This window comes from Neophocaena asiaeorientalis, unplaced genomic scaffold, assembly GCF_003031525.2.
Source record: "Neophocaena asiaeorientalis asiaeorientalis breed wild unplaced genomic scaffold, Neophocaena_asiaeorientalis_V1.1 scaffold258, whole genome shotgun sequence".
Taxonomy (NCBI): Eukaryota; Metazoa; Chordata; class Mammalia; order Artiodactyla; family Phocoenidae; genus Neophocaena; species Neophocaena asiaeorientalis.
This window is the reverse complement of record NW_020172591.1, coordinates 5,120,997-5,140,360: the sequence shown is the minus strand read 5'-3', so window position 1 is coordinate 5,140,360 and position 19,364 is coordinate 5,120,997. Positions and strand designations below refer to the sequence as shown.

Sequence of the window (19,364 nt, the reverse complement as noted above, 5' to 3'; positions counted from 1 at the left end):
ACACAAAATAGTTAGAAGTAATAAATTCAGCCAAGTTGCAGATACAGAATCAACACAGAAAAATCAGTTGTGTTTCTATACACTAATAATGAACAATCCAAAAAGAAAATTAACAAAACAATTCAATTTATACTAGCATCAAAAAGAATAAAATACTTAGGAATAAACCTAACCAAAAGGTGAAAGACTTGTACTCTGAAAACTACAAAACATTGCTGAAAGAAATTAAAGAAAGAGCAAAAATGGAAAAGCATCTTGTGTTCATGAATTGGAAAATTTAATATTGTTAGTATGTCCATATTACTCAACACAATCTACAGATTAAACACAATCCCTATCAACATGCCAAAGGCATTTTTTGCAGAGATAGAAAAATTCACCCTAAAACACCTCTAGAATCTCAAAGGACCCAAAATAGCCAAAACAATTTTGGAAAAGAAAAATGAAGTTGGAGAGAGATCTCACACTTCCTTATTTTAAAACATACTACAAAGCTATAATAATCAAAATAACATGGTACTGGCATAAAGACAGATATATAGACCAATGGGATAGAATACAGAGCTCAGAAATAAACCCTTGTTTATAGTCAAATGATCTTTGATAAGGACCACTCAACTGGGAAAGGACAGTATCTTTACCAAATGGTGTTAGGAAAACTGGATATCCAAGTGCCAAAGAATGAAGTTGGACCCTTATTTTACACCACATACAAAAATTAGCTCAAAATGGGATAAAGACCTAAATGTAAGACCTAAAACTATAAAATTCCTAGAAGAAAACAGGGGAAAAGTTTCAAGACATGAGATTTGGCAATGATTTCTGGATATGACACCAAAAGCACAGGCAACAACAAAAAAAGTAGACCAATGGCACTACATCAAACTTAAAAACGTTTGTGCATCAGAGGATACAATCAATAGAATCAAAAGGCAACCAATGGAATGAGAGAAAATATCAGCAAATCATATACCTGATAAGGTGTTAATATCAAGAATATATAAAGAACTCCTACAATTCAACAACAAAAAAATCAAGTAACCCGATTAAAAAGTGGCCAAAACATTCGGACATTTCTCCAAAGATAATATTTAAATGACCAACAAGCATATGAAAATACACTCAACGTCACTAGTCATCAGAGAAATGCAAATCAATACCACAATATTATGTCACGCTCATCAGGATGCCTACCATCAAAATAAATAGATAAGCATTGGAGAGGATGTGGAGAAACTGGAACACTTGTGCACTGTTGATGGGATTGTAAAATAGTGCAACTACTGTGGAAAACAGTATTAAATTTCCTCAAAACGTTAAAAAATAGAACTACCATATGATCCAGCAATCCCACTTCTCTGTATTTACCCAAAAGAATTTTTAAAGGAATTTGAAGACATATTTGCACTACCATGTTCATAGAAGCATTATTCATAATAGCCAGGAGGTGGAAGTAATCTAAATGTCCATTGATGAATAAATAAAGAAAATGTAGCAACACACACACAACGGAATACCTTTCAACCTTAAAAAAAAGTAAGGAAATGCTACAACGTGGATGAACGTTGAGGACATTATGCTAAGGGGCCAAATCCAGTTACAAAAAGACAAATACTGCATGATTTCACTTATAAGGACGAATCTAAAGTAGTCAAACTCATGGTAATGGAAAGTAGACTGTGGTGGTTACCACGAGCTAGGGTGAGGGGGAAAAAAGAGTTAATGGGTATAGTTTCAGTGTTTGCCAGAAGAAAAAGTTCTGGAGATGTATTGTGCCATGTAACAGTTCTGAAGTATATGCTTAAAAACAAGATGATAATTTTTAATTTCTTTTCTGTAATTAAAAAAAACAGGTTTAGGGACTTCCCTGGTGGCACAGTGGTTAAGAATCCACCTGCCAACGCAGGGGATGTTCAAGCCCTGGTTTGGGAGGATCCCACATGCTGCGGAGCAACCAAGCCCGTGCGCCACAACTACTGACCCCGCATGCCACAACTACTGAGCCCGCGCACCTAGAGCCCGCGCTCTGCAACAAGAGAAGCCACCGCAATGAGAAGCCTTAGCACCACAATGAAGAGTAGCCCCCACTCGCCGCAACTAGAGAAAGCCTGCGTGCAGCAACGAAGACCCAACACAGCCAAAAATAAATTAATTAATTTTTTTAAAATAGTTTTAAAAACAGTCTCTTTTAGCGTTAACCCAGGAATTTTATAAGTAATTAATTTCTGACACGAGACGTCAAGATAGTGGGGACAGAAAACTGGTACTATGCATACACCTTTTCCACCACTGTTGGGGGTTGAGAGGGAGCAAAGCCAGGCCGCCTGGGCATCCCTGGGCACAGGGGCCATCCCCTCTGTCCAGCGGTTCTCACTTTCGCCCTGTGAGTCTGGGCATGGTGAGTGGGAGTCGCTATGCTTACAGCTGCGGGTTGCAGCACATTGGATCCACTTCAGGGATCCTGTGAATGGTGGGAACAACTAACAGTGGAGGCTGCCCTCCAGGTGGACTCAGCCATTCCCCGATGGGCAAGGCCAAGCTTTCTAGAGCGCCCCATAAGGAAAGCAGAAACAGAATTGAAGACAGGCGGGAGGACAGAAAAGACCAGGCCCATACGGGGCAAAGTGAACCCAAGGATTTAGCACCCCCTTTCTGAGACCTAAAGAGGAGGAGAAAGACTTCAATTCTCCCGTCGGAAGGGGGAAAGAATGAACAGAAGACAACACTGCTGGGCCGGGGGCACCAACTCCATCTCCTCTTAATTTCCTCAAGCAGATTAATTTCCTCAAGCAGATTCAAAACAAAGTGAAGTTGATTCTCAGTTTATTGTAAGTCCTCTTTTTACAGTATAAGTCTCCAAAAGGTCAAGGCAGTTTTAGCTCATAAATAACATGTCAATCATATAAAACAGCTGGAACCAAAGTAGAGAAATATATACAATATAATACATTAAGTATTTTCAATATTGTTAATTGAATTTTTCATATTAAATTAAGAGGCTATTTTGATTTACAATGTCATTTCTCTAGTTAAAATTAAACCTGTCAAAGACGTAATATACATTTCTTACAAAACAAGCAGAGCAGCATTAATAAAACTGCTCATGATTGTAATTTTTATTTTTCTATAATACAACTGCACCCGTGTTACAAAAACAAACAAAAAAGGCATTGCACTAGATGGTTTGAATACTGCGTAAGTCAGTATGTTAACACTTGAGGAATAATGAATGGCCTGATCTGTTTCACCACCAGGCTCATTTGCAAGGGTTTTCACTCCGCCAGCTAAGCAAACTTTCTATACAGGTAGATTATTTTCCTCAGCAGTTTTATGCAAGCCCACGACACTAATGGGTAAAAAGCCAAGGAGAAGCTGATGCCACAAAAAACAATACAACCCTACTATTTACAATACCCAATAAAGGCCAAAGCTAGAAAACCACTCACTGCTGGATCCAGGAAAAAATTATAAGTAGGACATTCTGTAGGAAAATTTGAATATCTATAAATTTAAAATATTCAATAGACTACAAAAGGGCTTGCAACAGCTTATTCCTCTTATTTTTCTTAGGCTTGGGTAAGAAAAAAGTGAATCTTTTTTTTTTAAATAAAGTTTTGATGGCATCAAAACACTTCACATTTATAAATTAGATTTTTATACAATGCGACATGTTCACATAGCTTTCTTGTGCTATCAGTTATTCTCAGAATTCATTTTTTTATTCTAAAGAAGAAAGTATTAAGATTCCTTCCTCGTTCTTAACTTATCATCATCAAGGTTCTCCAGGCCTCAATGGGGAATTCAAGAGAGGTAAACAGCCATTCAGTGCCTGACACTGAGTACACAGTATTTGAAAAGTCTTATGTATCTGGTAGTGGCCTAAACAAGAGCAGCAAGAGGCCGGGTGTATAGTTCTACCACTCAAAACAAATTAAATTTTATATTTCCCCTCCATTAAGACAGTTTTAAAAGGACAGATCACACTTGCAAGGCAACAAGTATTGTTTCAGATTATATCATATTGGAATTTTTTTTAGCCACAAAATTACCTAAGCAGCAGTACTTTAAAAAAAAATCGGTTCTTCAAGTCATGGGCAAGGAAAACAAAATCAACATGACACATTATTGTCAAGAGCTATTCCAATGGAGCATTCAAGCTATACACGTGGTACTGAGACTGAAACAAAGAAACAACGTGATTACAGCTGCGGGAAGACACCTGCCCCTGGAAGTGCTCCTGACTGGGGTGAGGGAAATGGACAGGATAAATAACCCCAAGCCTCCTGACAGAAAAAGTAAACAGATGCAAAATATGTTTGCATTCAATATGAGATGCAAAATGCATGTTCCTGACATATGAGAAGTGAATAATGTTCCACATATTTCAGCCCTGTACAACTCCTTTACTGGCCTTTAATATCAAAACTAAAATCGTCATTGTTTTGTACGTTTTCAAAAGGCACATCACATGTTAAAAAAGAAAAAAGTGCTTATCACCAGATCAGTAGTAAGTCCTTGGTCAGTTTGTTTCTAGTACAGAACAAATCATGTTTCTAATAAGCACCAAACACCAAACTAATGCTTTCATTTTCTCAAGCAAACTTTCCAAAATGTTCCTATTTTACATACTTAGTCTCTGTAATTGGAATGTAACCAGATTTTTTTCTTATTATGTGAAAGGTGAAATAGAAACGTGCTACTATAGGAAGCCTGAAAAGAGTGGAACCCTTAAAACTTTACAAACCCCAAATTATCCTTATTACGGGAAAGAAACCAAGAGAAAATATTCAGGGTTGTGTTATTTCCTCAAAGACAGTTTAGTACACTTCTGATCACTTTTTAAATAAACAAAAACTCTAGTAAACAATAAGTTTCTCACTAAGAATATCTTAACTGTTAACATTTCTCAATAGTCAGAACTGGCCTAGAAACTGGTACAGAAAGTTAGAAAACAGGGATGTCCATACTGGAAACTTCTTAATTTTATAGATGCCACATAAATTGCTAGTTATATTGAAAAGGATACTTTACCTTTATAAAAAATAAAGCAAGTGCTTCCCTCACCCAATTTATTGGATCAGGCCTAATTTATTTTTTATATTAAAAAAAAACCCTTCATTAATAATTATCCCTTTGGGGATTTAGTCACTGTAGACTAATTTACTAATGTTTCCCTGAAAGTGGGAGAAAAACCGAGAGTATGGGCATGTGTAGACAAGTGCAGTTCAGCATATTACTTGCACAAAAGCTGTAAATAAGCTTAAAAAAACAGCTCCAGGAAAAGGCTTAAAGTTAATGGCTGTAGCCTCCTGTCACCCACAGAGAAGTAGAGACAGAACTTGAAAAATATCAAACACACTTGAAAACAGGGAAAGATACAGAACATGACAGGATTCTCAATTTAAGTCAAATTCCTCAGTAAAACAAGAATAGATTGTATCAATCTGTTTAACTGGCCATTAATAAAATAATTCAGAATTTTTTTAAGGTTTCAGAAATTCTGATAAGAGGTAACATTAAATTGTTACATAAGAAACACAAAACAAATTCACCAGCTCTACAAATGCTTTCTAGGTAAAGAATCTGTCCAATATGATGCCAGGAGAGTCACAATCTATGAGACACTGTTTTCTCAACAGGATTGTTAGCAAATATGACAACCCATTTTTTCACCGTATCTCATCTCTAACCATACATTTGTCCTCAGCCCTTTGAAATGTGCCTAGATTTCAGCTTAAGTGAACAAAATGTTCATGCAACGTCCCAGCCTACGGATAGCTCATTTGTAGGTTTCAAAAACCAAAGTGCAAATCCATAGAGTTTTAACCCTTCAGGCTACAGATGGCCTCCACAGCCGCAGAACTGAAAGGGCTTTGCATACAGTGGTGAATGTGATGAAGGAATAAAACATGTAGCTTAATTTTGGTCCTTGGTTCCAGGCCCCTTTTTTTCCTGGTCCATTTCAAAATATGTGCTTTGTTTCAGCAGTTCAGACCCAAGCCTGTCCAGTGGTCTGGTACCATCAGGAAATACTTGTCCATTGCTTCACAAAATCTGGTCCTATACAACTCTGGAGAGACCACAGTCGGCATTTTACCTAGGATTATGAAAGAGAAGAGGGAAAAGGAAGCCGTTACATAATTGATAAGACAACTGACTTCAACGGCTATGTTCTTTCATGTCAACAGACATAAAATGCCATGGTCTGTAAGCAAACACACCACGGCGGGTTCAGAAAGGAGGGAGGGTGTTCACTGTGCCACATGACAAGGGACAGGTCCTTCTTGGTAGGAGTTTTTTTTTTTTTATTTTAAAAGACGCTCTTGCTTAGAGATGAGAGATGTCTAAAAGCACAAATGGCGCTGGCAGCTCTCAGAGAACTTAGAGGATTTCAAGTGTTAATTCAAGACAACCTCCTGTTCAGAACTTCTGGCCTTTTTAACTTATCATTTTGAGAACCTCTGGCATCTTAACACAAATTTAAAACCCCATATTTCCCCACCTAAACAATTCCCCTTATTATTTGATCACCTTGGAAATCATGATAAAATCAAAGATAACCACTTATGTTTTAGAATTTTTTTTAAAGTATCCATTTAGTATATGTTAACTGATGAGGAAGATAATGAGAACAGTTTAAAGAGTAAACAGAACAAATATTCTGCTCACCTTGTCCTCCTAAAATTCCTGTTGATTTCACAACCATCTCAAGCTTTTTGTCCCATGTAAATGTTCGGATATAATCTGTTGCAGGGGGCGAGATTAGCAGTAAAGGTTCTCTTAATAAATATAAGCAGATGACAACCGCAATTACCATTACTATTACTTCTACAATAGTTATTGAGTGCTGGCAATACTGCAGGTGCGGACAATATGCCAGGGACTGTCCTAAGGGTTTTTACCATATTAATTCATTTAATCCTCATAACAACCTCATAGGGCTTCACCTTCAAGTGACTTTTGAATACAGATATTTTTGGTAAAAATAATGAAAATGGAAATGAGGAACCTGAATAAAAGGTACCAGAACAGAAAAACTATTATTTTTAAAATTTCAAATGAAAGTTTGTGAAATTATTCAATAAGCTATTACTACACCAGATAGTCTTCAAATTTTACTCTGGCTTAAATCATGAACTATACACAAGGCATGCTCATCAACTTACCTATAATTCCAACTACCAGCTCATTGCTGGTATCATCTCGCCCAACCAGCAAAGAATAATCTATAATGAGGTGGCTAGAAAGGAAGTGGGAGTCACTACGGATTGAGGCTCTCAGCACAGCTTTGGAATGAGAACGGATATACAGAGGGTTGTCTCGAACCATTTTTAAGAGATTTTCATCCAGCAGGACTACATCACAACTCTCTTTCCCGGTATCGGTTTTTACATTTCGATTCCTAAGTGAACCCTTCAAATCAAAAACCTAGCAGAAAGAAAACTCTCTGTCATTTATGTGTGAGCTGTTACAAATGGTTAATTAAATTAAAAAGGCAGAAAGCTTCCTTGTAGCCACTACAGTTATAAACACTTTAAAATTTAATTTTAAAACCTAATAGCTTATATAAGTCACTAAATGCATACATTGTAATTGTATAATACATAAAACACATGGTGATGTAATTGTATCATGAAATTAATAGCTAGGTACTCATTTATTGAAATATACTGACCCATTTAATCAGCTCTAAGAAACATTAACAAGTAACTCCAAAAATATATTGTTGAATCATAAAGCAGTTTAAAAAACAGATGCAAACATTCAGAGGAAACTTTTAAGTACTGATACCAAAACTATGCAATTACTTAGGACAATGTAGAAGCAACAGCATATCTCTAGGAATTTCTGGGCATTAGGAAAAGCAACACACTCAAAGGTCAGGGACCTGGGTACTAGACCAGTGCGACCTGAAGTGTTATTCAACAGACTACTGCTAGACAGGCTTTCCTGGTTCATGATGACAGAGACGCTAGTGCCAGAATGTAAATCAATTACATCATTAAACCCACAATTTAGTACAGCAGATGCTTCTGCCATAGCAAGACATTCTCGATGAAGAAAGCAGTGCATTAAATTACATTCTATTGATTAGTACAAGCTCTTATCTCACCACGGACTGGAAACAGCTCAAGGACCAGCACATTGAAGAGTACTGTTCTAGAATCTAGACCAACCTGAGTTCTAGGCATAGCTGTGTGACTTTGATAAAGTACTCAATGTCTCTGAGTCTCAGTTTCTTCATCTTTAAAACTGTTATGTTGCATCTGCCTTCTTTTTCTATAATTCTGTGTTTCTAGGATGTTGGATATGTTAAATTTTAGGACCAGTCCACAATATTCCTCTTTATTCTTTCCTACAGGGTTCAATAACTCAAAAGTTAAATTTTGCCTAGTAACCAAAGTTTAATATTTACTCTCAAATATCATGTTACTCTCTGACTCATTATGTTCAGGAAGCAGAAATACAAAGGGTAAATGCTAGCTAAATGCTTTGCATAGTCCAGTATCCTTACCTGTGCCATCTTTCTCCCATAGAAAAGATTTTCCATGACAAGGAGATCTAGCTTCTTCTCAGTGTTGTTCTGGGAATTCTTATAACCAATTCTGTAAACTCCAAGAATCTTGGCCAATGCAGTGGGCCTCTAATCAAGAAAATAGTAAACTCATATCAAAAAGGACTATGTATGAATAGTATGCTTAGTGAAATAAGTCAGTGAAAGATAAATACTGTATGATATCACTTATATGTGGAATCTAAAAGTAATACAAATGAATGTACATGCAAAACAGAAACAGACTTAGATATAGAAAACAAGCTTGTGGTTACCAAAAGGGAAAGGGAATGGGGGAGAGACAAATTTTTTGTATGAGATTAATAAACTACTCTGTATCAAACAGATAAGCAATAAGTATATATTATATACACAGGGAATTATAGCCATTATCTTGTAACAACTTACAATGAAGTATAATCTGCAAAAATACCAAATCACTATGCCACACACTTGAAACTAATATTGTAAATCAACTATACTTCAATTTTTCAAAAGGAAATATCTGGATTATTCATGTATTACCCAAACATGATTTTCTATTAATATGATCAGTCAGAGGACCTTAAAACAAACTCAAACCTTTGAATCTATGAAGTAAAGCACCAATGCCAACAAAATTATTAGATCTTTAACATTCTCCCAAGGGGTAATCGTTCTCAATTTCTCAAACTCACAAATTTTATTATGACATAATTCCTCCAATAATAGGCAATAAACCCATAAATGGAAAAAAAAATCTATGTGACTCTATCATACTCACGGGAGGCTCACTGCTTCATGACAAGTGGGTAATCTCTCTATATATATGTAGGAAAAAGAGTCTGAAATCCCTGCATTCTACCACACCTCAATAGCACAGCAGAGATCTAGTCATGTTCTGTTCACATATTACCACGGAGAAAACTGCCATTAGGACTCTCAGGATGTGAAAAAGCCCAGTAAACTTACAGATCAAGGTTTGGGTTTCTACCTTTTGTTGAACGGCATTTGTAATATAATTGAAGTAGTGTGGTGCAAAGTCAAGGAAAGACTGGACTTCCAGACGAGGCATTTGCTTCAAAATGAATCTATCATCTAAAAGGCAAACATTTCATGTTTATTCAATTGCAATATTTACTGAGGTATTCCAAAATAAATCATTCTAAAAATCCCAAATGATCTGTTTGCTTCACATTTTTAAGGGATATTTTCTGACACCACTGAGAAGACTTTGATCAGAACACAGTTCTTAAGTAATTGAAGGTTTGGAAGGGCTTCTGAGGATTTATATAGTCAAGAAACCTCTACTTTCGACAGTACCACACCTGAAGTCATAGCTAAATGATCTATTTCTTTTTAACTACCAAGTAAAATGTTATAAATTCCTTTGTTAACAATCCAATAAGTAACAGTTATGAAAGTTCTTATCTAGCACATCTTTCCTGATGTATTTTCTCAAATAATTTCACTTTCAGTGAGTATGGAAAATGGAATGTGAAATAAAGATGGTCATGATCTTCTGTAAAACTTTGTAGGTTAAGAACTTGGCCTTCTGGTTTTCAGGTCAAATGTTTCTATTTTTATCTTTCTCTCATGAGCTCTGAGGTACCTTTTGAGTCTTCTAGAAGTTCTCTGTTATTATTTACATTTGGAAAACTCAGGACTAGAAAGAATTTAAAAAGGATTTGATCAATATTTGTCTCTCATTACACACCATATATTCTTTTAAATATGCTTCTTTCATCCTCTCAAGCATAAAAAGAAAAACATGTTTGCAAAAAGACAGTATCGTATTACCTCAGTTCAAGGGGTTCATAAATTATCCGAGGGAAAAAGATGGATACCGCTTAATTAGTAAATGATTAAAAAGACTTACCTTCAGTCGCGTAAAAGGCAGCTCCTGATTTGCCTCCTCGGGCCTGCCACGGAGAAGAGTGAGAAAGGGAACGAATGAAATCTTCTTCGCTGCTGCCCAGAATCACTTCTCGCATCTTATGAAACTCTCCCGCATAGTAGAGACGACAGTAAAACTTGGCGTTGGCATCGGAAAATTCTATAAACAGAAGTGTTTTTTTAAAAAAAAAAGCTCCTCTGGATCAGAAATACCTTTTCCTTTTCCTTCTTGCTCACTCCCCACCCCCACCAAATGCAATCATTTAAGTTTCTCCACGATAGCATTTTTCACATTAAGTCTACTACATCCCTGTTTATCACAATTCAGTTAAAGTTATCTTCAGGAAGGATTAAAGAGCATCTTATGACCACCCTTCATATTTCTAGAAAAATCAAACAGAAAATAAGACCCATTTCTAATTTTATGCTGGTCACTGTATTTTCATCATTGTACTTTTACATCTTAAATTTTTCTATAGTGTTATAATGCTGGATAATAAATTTTGGCACTCACATGTACACACACAATTCTAGATGCCTTATTAAGGCTCTGTGGCTCTAGATTACACAAAAAGTAATTATTTAAACATCAGACATTGCATTAAATTATAATTTATAAATTAATTATAATTTTAATTAAATTTATAAATAAATTTCCTTCTAAATTAAATAATGTATATTTTATAAACTAAATTTAGACTAAACAAATGTTCATCAGTACACAGACTTAATATTCATTTCAAGAAGTAGAATATTTATCTAGTGAGAAGCTGGAAGCTTCAAATAATGGAGTTTGCTCAATTATAGTCCTGGTCCCCAAACCAAAGGTATTTATCTCATACTTACGGAGCTCCACATGAGGATTTGTGAGTTGTTTCTTCTGTGTATCTCCTCCATCTACTTCATCTAAAAGATTTAACATCATTAGTAAAGCCAAAGTTTTAGATAGTTATCAGGTCATTTTGTCTGTTCTTTTTCCCCTGATATAATACTAAAAACAAGTCAATTCATGTTATCCTAGTCAAGTCACTCTCAAGCAAGCATCATGTATACAATTAACTGTGTAAATTACAATAAAAATCTATGTACCTTTTGAAAGATCAATTTTTAGATTAAAATCAGAGAATTCAGATTGAAGAATAATTTTTCTTATAGTTAAGTAATCTCTATGATAGCAATAAAATAACTCAGCTCTAACATCACGACTTTCTGTGGCTTCTTTACCAGAGTTTATGACCAGTTTTCCCTGTGTATGGAATAATGCTTCCCCAATAGTCTGAGATGCTTTCTTTATCATATACTAAGATATATGTACAATATAGAAAATATACTAGTGTCTACTTCAGAGCTATTTTTTTTATTTGACTGATTTGTCTGGCAAACCTACTGCCAGATCCACTCTAATTATTGCAGAGTTGTGATATATTTTAATATCTAGAAGAACAAGTCATCCACTAAGTTTCACATTTCAAAATTACTTTTTTCAAAGCACCAATGCCTTCCAAGGATCACAGCCCAATAGCAGCCTATAGAATACTTAACGCACATCTTAATTACTGATGAAAACTTACCATGCAGTTCCTATTTTTTAAACTAATAATTCATGATCTAACCCAGGGGTTGCCAAACTATTCCTGTAAAGAGCCAGATGGTAACTATTTTACTCAGTTGCAACTACTCAACTTGCCAATATAATGCAAAACCAGCCAGACAGTAAGTAAATGAAAGGGTGTGCCTGTGTTCCAACAAAACTTTATTAACAAAGACAGGTCAGCATAGTTTGCCAACTCCTGGTCTAATAACCCTGTATTCAAACACAATCAGGTAGATATATTTTTTAAATATCCAAATGAAGGTGGGTATCAACAGCTTCCACCTTACAGAGACTGGAAAAGAAAGGAAACGTCTGAGGGGGTAGTGGGATGAAAACATTTGAATATATACTGTGAGCTACATAGTGAGACACATGTTTTACATGTATAATGTCACTTAGTCCTCAGTAAACCTTAGTCCTCAGTAAACCCAGTAAACCTTGGAAGACACTGCTTTTCCAGTTTCCGAGTACAGAAAGTAGGATTTCTAATTCCACCACACAGTAAGTGATAGCAATGACATCTGAAACCAGTTGGATCCTCCAAGCGCCATGCTTTTCCAACTCTACCCCCACCAAGGTGTGAGAAGAGAGGGAATGCCCTGGTCTCAGCAACAGAAGCATCTACTTCAAGCTATAAGGAACATAACCAACTGAAATAAGTAAATCGAAACCTAGAATAAGCACATTTGGTCTCCTTTAACACACCTTGAGGCTCAATGCCTTGATTCTCCGTTCCCTCCTTGCCCGTCTGCCCAACCTGGTAGTAAGCACTATCTGCTCCACGTAAGGTCTCTCTCTTCTGGGAAGAGAGATCAGGGCTTTTCCCTGCTGTCCCTCGGAAGAAGGACAACATTCCAGAAGCCTTTTTGGCTAAAAATAAGAGGTAACATATTAAGTACAGGTCACTGCAAGTAGAAAAATAAAAATTTTCAACTCATTCCTTTGTTAGCAGTAACCATTATATGAGAGTAATAAATATGAGTAACACTGATAGATTATTATTCCACATGTTTTATGGGATCTTTAGGGGGGCAGTCAAGCACTCTTATTATCAGAAACATGAAAGAAGAACAATGTTCAGATAGCTATATATCAAAATGTGAGAAATTATATAGAAAGCCTTTTAAAAATATATTTCTAAGGCTGTCAGAATATCTTAAGCAACAAGATTAAGTTAAGGCTGGGTTCTTACAGTATCACAGTATAGTTAATTAAACTAATACAAAACAGTATTCCAAGCTACAATGCGTCAAAGTTAAAGGTTTTTATATCATCTGTCTTCCTACACTTCAACAGAGCAAAATATACAATTTTAGTTTTAGCATTTTTCAAAAATAAGTAGTACAGGATGACCAAAACTATCACTAAAGCTTGCTCTATACTTTTCTTCTTAGTTTTGAGCTTCATCATATCACTAATACATATGATCCTAATCTTGCACATTTACCATTAACAAAACCCACATCAAATGTCGATCATGAAGTGCTTACTTAGGGCAGCAGACACCATTATGGCCTTAATATCCTTAATATCCAATCCCACCTTGTTCCTTGCTAACAGAACTCCAATTTTGTTTGAGGCAGCAATGTGTAGAGTCCCAGGAAATGAATCATGATTTATGTAAGCCAACCAGGACAATGCTGCTTACCACTTTATATGTCTCCTTTGCAGGAAAGGGTGGCCATGAGACTCACTTCTAACCAATGAGATTGAAGGGGGAAGGGAATTTCCCAATAAAAGAGAACAGTTGCAGCTTGTACCTCCCTTCCTTCTGCCTCAAATGCAGACATTAAGTGGGACATTTTTGACCATGAGTAAAACAAGAGAATCAAAGAGAAACTACCCCTATGTTGTCATTACAATGCTGAGTAGCTGAACCAATGCTAGCAACTGTCTACCTGCAGTTGCTATCTTAGAAAAATAAACTGTCATTCAAGACCCAATAGTCACTTGAGTTTTCTGCTCCTCGTAGTGAATATTCCTGACTGACAAAGTCAAAGAGATCCAAGTTCAAATCCCAGCTCCCCATTACTTGTGTAACCTTCAGCAAATTGCATTATCTAAGTCTTAACTTACTTTCTGAAAAATGGAGATATGTCAAATAACTCTTATGGGGTTATTATGGGAATTAAAGGAGATAATACATGAAAAGTTCTTTTCACAATGCCAACAATGCTGCAAAAACAAACAAACAAGCAAAAACTGCTGTTATATTTCTTCAGTTATATGCTTTAAACTGAAAGCTCTAGCCAGGAAGGCAGATTTTTTGCATAGACCTATGAGTTTCTAGGAGTTTCAAACTTAATAAACTTAAGGTAAGAATCAAAGAAAAGTGAAATATGTACAAAAGAAGATATACAAAAAATTTTACATCCATACTGTATTTCAAAGACCAGAAGTAATATATCCTTGCCAGATGGCATTTCTTATTTAATGTGTTTTCTTCTTCAAACCACAATTACAAACAAAACTAGGAATTACTTCTCCATTTGTAATCTTACTTGGTTGTGGTTCTACTTCTGCTGTACGGTTTGTCTGTCCTCCACTGATCTCAGGTAATCTAATAGGGCTGCTACTCTTTGGTCTGCTGTCTAAAGTACTAAAATGAAAAACAAAAGGAAAGTTGGTTTTATATGATTCAGACACAAAATAGCAAGTACTCTAATTCCTATATTAATCTACCCCCCACAATATCAGAAATCTGATTCATAATTTATATAAACACAGGTTAGCATGGAAGAAAAAGGCTTGAAATGTCTACTGGGCTTAAGAAAAAGCAAAATGATAAAGCTATAAAAGCGTATGGAAAAATATATGAAAGTATATAGGCTCTTGTAATATTTTTCACAAGTCTATCAGAGCTATATTAGCATCCATAAGTCCAACAATGACGACAATTTCTGTCTCAAATACTGAACACACTTAAAGAACTGGTTTGGTGGGGGGCTGTTTTATTTTTTAACTGTTAAGATCTTTAATTATTATGGAAAATTCATAAATACTTTAAATTATAAAATCAAGCAGTAGTTTACTAATTTCAGAGTTATTATTTTTTAAATGAAAACAATAAAGAGAACTTAAAAGGTTAAAAGTTTAAATCTGCAATACACAATGAACTTCTATGACAAATTATCAGAAAACTGTATCCTAAGAGACTTCTTAAGGTCTTTTGCTATACCTGAATTTTGTTCTATCAACTATTGGCTAAAGGATGAGTGCCACTGACTATATTCTAGAAACTTTTATATTGACAATAAGCTAAAATAAAATTGGAGTAGGAGAACCTAGAAAATGATGACGTAGCTCAATGAAAATAGATTTTAATCAATCGCAGATCACCTGTTTGTTGAAAGCCCCTCTTCAGCACTGTTCCGCAGAGTCACTTTGGACAATTCTTCTAAGGCATTCCGGTATTCTTTACAACTTAGGGTAGAAATAGGTTGAAAAATGTTAAACATTATGGTCTTCTTTTAAAGTAAATCATATGCTTTAGAATAAGCTTTGCATTGTAGAAACACAATCATTGTAAGCATCCATAATTAAACAAACACAAGTTAACTAACAAAAGTTATCAAGTACAAGCTTCATGAAGAAGGTCAATGTCTTCACAAAAAATAATACAAAATATGACCCAACACACCAACCAGGCTCAATGTCCTAAATATGATTGTCAAGGCCTCCACACTAACATTTAGAACAAATGCCTTCAGGGGTTGAACAGCTAACTGAAGAGCATGAAACTTCACTGTTTAGTATAATAGAGAGGAAAGGAACTTAGAGTACTTTTCAACTTAAAGGTATTGAACTTTAAGAAAAAGCATATTTTTTTAGTTTGCATTGGCCAAAAACATCCAACTCTTGGACTAGCAGTCTGGAAGCACTGATTTAGGTAAATCAGATGTTAGGGAACAAGGGAAGCATCTTAGCATGTATTATTTTTCCAAGACATTAGAAAAAGGTGACCTCAGCTAGAAAACTTGCTTCCTCATAGTACAAAATATATGTTTTTCTTGGTTGACTTTCTTGCCTTTCTTATCTATTAATGTAGTATGTCTGACCAATAAAAGGAGAAGCAAATACTATCTTCATAAATGTCAAAAGGCAAAGATAAAAAATTTATCATATGGAATCTTCTAAAGGAAAAAAATCTTCATTATCCAAATAGTAACTCGAAACTACATAAATGCTGAAGCCTATAAATCCATCTTGTTTACCCCTGTATACCCAGTACCTAGTATACCACACATTGCAGACATTCAAATATTTGTTGATAAATGGACAACTTGTAACCAATATTAAAAATAAAATTTTAATTTCAATGTCTTCCAAGAGGAAAAAAATTTTTATTAAACATCTTAGATTCTACTTAAACTAGGTTCTACCACTACCAAGATACCATTAAGATTAAAAAGCTTTATTCTTTTAGACATGATATATAAATATTTTTAAAGAGGGGTCCTTCTTTAAGACACATGATAACTGTGGGCATGTAAATGGGTTAAGGCATAGGAACAGCATTACTCTAAGTAAGGAAACTTTACCTGCTATGTGTGGGAAGCAGGAAGGAAATGAATGAAGAATACAAAAAAGACATTCAGATGATATAAGGCAGATATGTTCCAAGTATTATGTCAATAAATAAAGCAAAGGAAAGGATACAATGGATACATATTATAATACAGAGAACGGTTAAAGGATATTAAGGATTAGTAAATAACTTGCCTAGTTAATTTAATTATTAGGAGCTTAAGAATCATCCTGTTATTATTTGGGTAAAGTGTACATTATCAGATACAAAAAGAATAAGCTGTCACATCCAAAGACTATATTCTTTTACTTATATTTAATATTTTACATTTACTTATATTTTGCTCTACTCTATGTAACAGAACTCAAAATACAGCGATTAATAAATACACACAAAATATAAAGATACAATCATAGGTGAAAAAGCCCCATGAATAATACCTGAGAGCAAAAGCAATGATGGAGCTGGGCTCCTTCTCACAGACTGCAATGGGCACTCGTTCATGTTCATACATTAAGTAGTGTTTATCTGGATCACTGTTCAAAATTTTTAAATACATAAATCAGAACAAAATTAGCAGAAAATCACAAATACAAACCATTAGCACTACTACAAGTAAATCTCAGGACAATTTTAAGTTAACTAAATAATGCACAATTACAAGAATATAATTAAGCCAAAATATATGCAGAACTTGAACAAACAGCCAAGGAAAATACATCAATAGAAAGTTTTTGAAGACAACTGAAAATTATCAGAATTCTTTTTCAAATCAGAGAGTTCTGGAATCATCACTCCAAACAAAGCTTTCCACACTGGCAGTGTAGAAAGCCAGCCCTATGTTTTTCCCCACTCTGAGTACGTCCAGTACAAACAAAATCACACGAAAACTTGTATAGCCACTGCAATTCATCATCACTATTAAAAAAGCATCACGTCCCAGTAAATTACTGGGTCAGTAATATCCTCATATACAATCAGCAATATGTTTTTATGAGATCAATGGATGTAGCAGTATATCTTAATAATATATATATATAAGCAATTCTTTTCAGAATCAGTACTCTTAAGCATTAAGTAATATTAGTTAATGCTTTTTTAATCCACTCATTTACTATATAATGATTACATGTTCTACAAATTATATTATACCAAAAGACATCTTTTTTACTATGATGAAGTATAATTTTGGATTGAGAAATACATATATGCAGTTAAATAAACATTTTTAAATATGTAGAGAGTATATCTATAGAGAGATTTTTTAAATGAAGTAAAAATAAAACCACCCAACAGCCACTGGCTTTTATAATACTTACAAAGGAAACGGAATAGGGTTATAGCTGTTTCCTGGAAGCAAATTTGCAAAGATGGCTTTCATGGTTGATTTTTCCTTCACCTGGCTGTCTGTGGATCCCAGCAAATGTCCATCAAATACATCTAGAATGAAAAATATTCTACTTATACGTTAATATTCAGAAAGAGTAAAAGAAAGTATAAAGCGTCAACTATATTTCATTTCCTCTTTGGAACACAGACATGTGCACACCATAATTACCAATTATGGTGTAAAATTTTTGATCTAGGAATAATGACTATCAAACAGGAAGCAATAGTGAAGCATACATAGCACTGACCCCAAGTGGCTTGTTTTTTTTTTTTTACATTTCAACATGTTTGAAGTTGAGATCATCCTGCAACCGATGGCCTCTTATCATCACAGGGCCAGGCGGCAGCCATGACATAATTACTGGCCGAGCATGCGTGAACTCAGTCACAGCTGTTCCTGTTGCCACTTCAACTCAGTTATGCACACTGTGGCTATTACATCTGAGTTTAATTGCAATTTAAAAGATATTTTTAAAGTTTACGCTACAATTAAGTAGTTGGTGCTTAAACAGAAAGCAAGGAAAGAAAGAAAAAAGGTAAAAATTTGCTATTAGTGAAACAAATATTTGTTGTTAGACAAAGGCTGCAATTTCTCTTTCCTTCTTACAAGGCAAAAATCATGGGCTTTAATGAGACTTAAGAAAGTAATATCCCCAGAAAGTAGATGAAGCTGAAATAACATTTTGTTACTGAGATATTTACATGTCAAGCAGTGCAACTGAAGAAGGGATATGGTAAAAAGCTATATCTGAAACAGCCCTTTCAATAGTAAAAACTTTAAATCCTAAAGGGCTAAGAAAGAATTGTGTCACAGCACTCAGAGTGTTTGTCTCTATTGGACGAAGTGCAGTAAAAGTGACTTGACCTGTACCTTCGGAACTGCTGGTGGTATCAAGTTCTGGGGGCCCTCCCACGGCCTGCTCAGGCACGCCTTCGGGAGGAGTGGGCAGCTGGAGGTGGGGGGAACTGGTGGAGCTCTGACTGGACAGGGTAGCTAAGAAGCGGTCCTCTAAAGAAAAACAGAGTGCAAATGAGTCGCTTTAAAACATTAAGTCCATTTCTATCCAACAGCAATGTTTTTAAAATGCCAACTCCTATTTCTACTTCATAAACCAAAGAATTTTAGCTTCTTAAAAGTTACATAGGCCATTTCAGTGCATATTTTAGAAATGGATACAAAAATCCAGACAGGTTATATGACTTGACCCCAAGCGGATCTTAGTGACAGCACTGTGACTGGTAACCAATTCTGGCTCCTATGCCATATTCTTTGCACTAGACCATAATGCCTACCTAAATATTAGTTCATTCAATTTAATAGAGAATGCAATTATGACACTACTGGGGGAAAACAAATCACATGCTTATTCTCAGGGGGGAAATTCACTTACTTATGATAGAAAAATGCCAAGAATTCTGAGTTG

The 19,364-nt window shown here is 35.2% G+C and overlaps 1 protein-coding gene across 12 annotated transcripts in view; it reads right to left on the bottom strand.

Moving 5' to 3' along the window:
• Window positions 1-2,806: 2,806 nt before the first annotated feature.
• PIKFYVE (phosphoinositide kinase, FYVE-type zinc finger containing) overlaps window positions 2,807-19,364 on the bottom strand; it is a 77,628-nt gene continuing 61,070 nt past the window's right edge. For 9 of the 12 annotated variants that reach the window (XM_024738313.1, XM_024738312.1, XM_024738317.1 and 6 more), the window contains 13 exons: window positions 18,812-18,949; window positions 17,871-17,991; window positions 16,992-17,087; window positions 15,363-15,446; window positions 14,525-14,622; window positions 12,729-12,893; window positions 11,276-11,335; window positions 10,413-10,589; window positions 9,528-9,631; window positions 8,516-8,644; window positions 7,167-7,428; window positions 6,670-6,744; window positions 2,807-6,097 (listed from right to left, as the gene is read on the bottom strand). In XM_024738313.1, the coding sequence (XP_024594081.1) occupies window positions 5,982-6,097; window positions 6,670-6,744; window positions 7,167-7,428; window positions 8,516-8,644; window positions 9,528-9,631; window positions 10,413-10,589; window positions 11,276-11,335; window positions 12,729-12,893; window positions 14,525-14,622; window positions 15,363-15,446; window positions 16,992-17,087; window positions 17,871-17,991; window positions 18,812-18,949 (1,625 nt within the window). In that variant the 3' untranslated portion in view covers window positions 2,807-5,981. Of the gene's footprint in view, window positions 6,098-6,669; window positions 6,745-7,166; window positions 7,429-8,515; window positions 8,645-9,505; window positions 9,632-10,412; window positions 10,590-11,275; window positions 11,336-12,728; window positions 12,894-14,524; window positions 14,623-15,362; window positions 15,447-16,991; window positions 17,088-17,870; window positions 17,992-18,811; window positions 18,950-19,364 lie in introns of those variants that run through there. The other 3 variants (XM_024738322.1, XM_024738318.1, XM_024738323.1) reach the window with 3 other exon arrangements.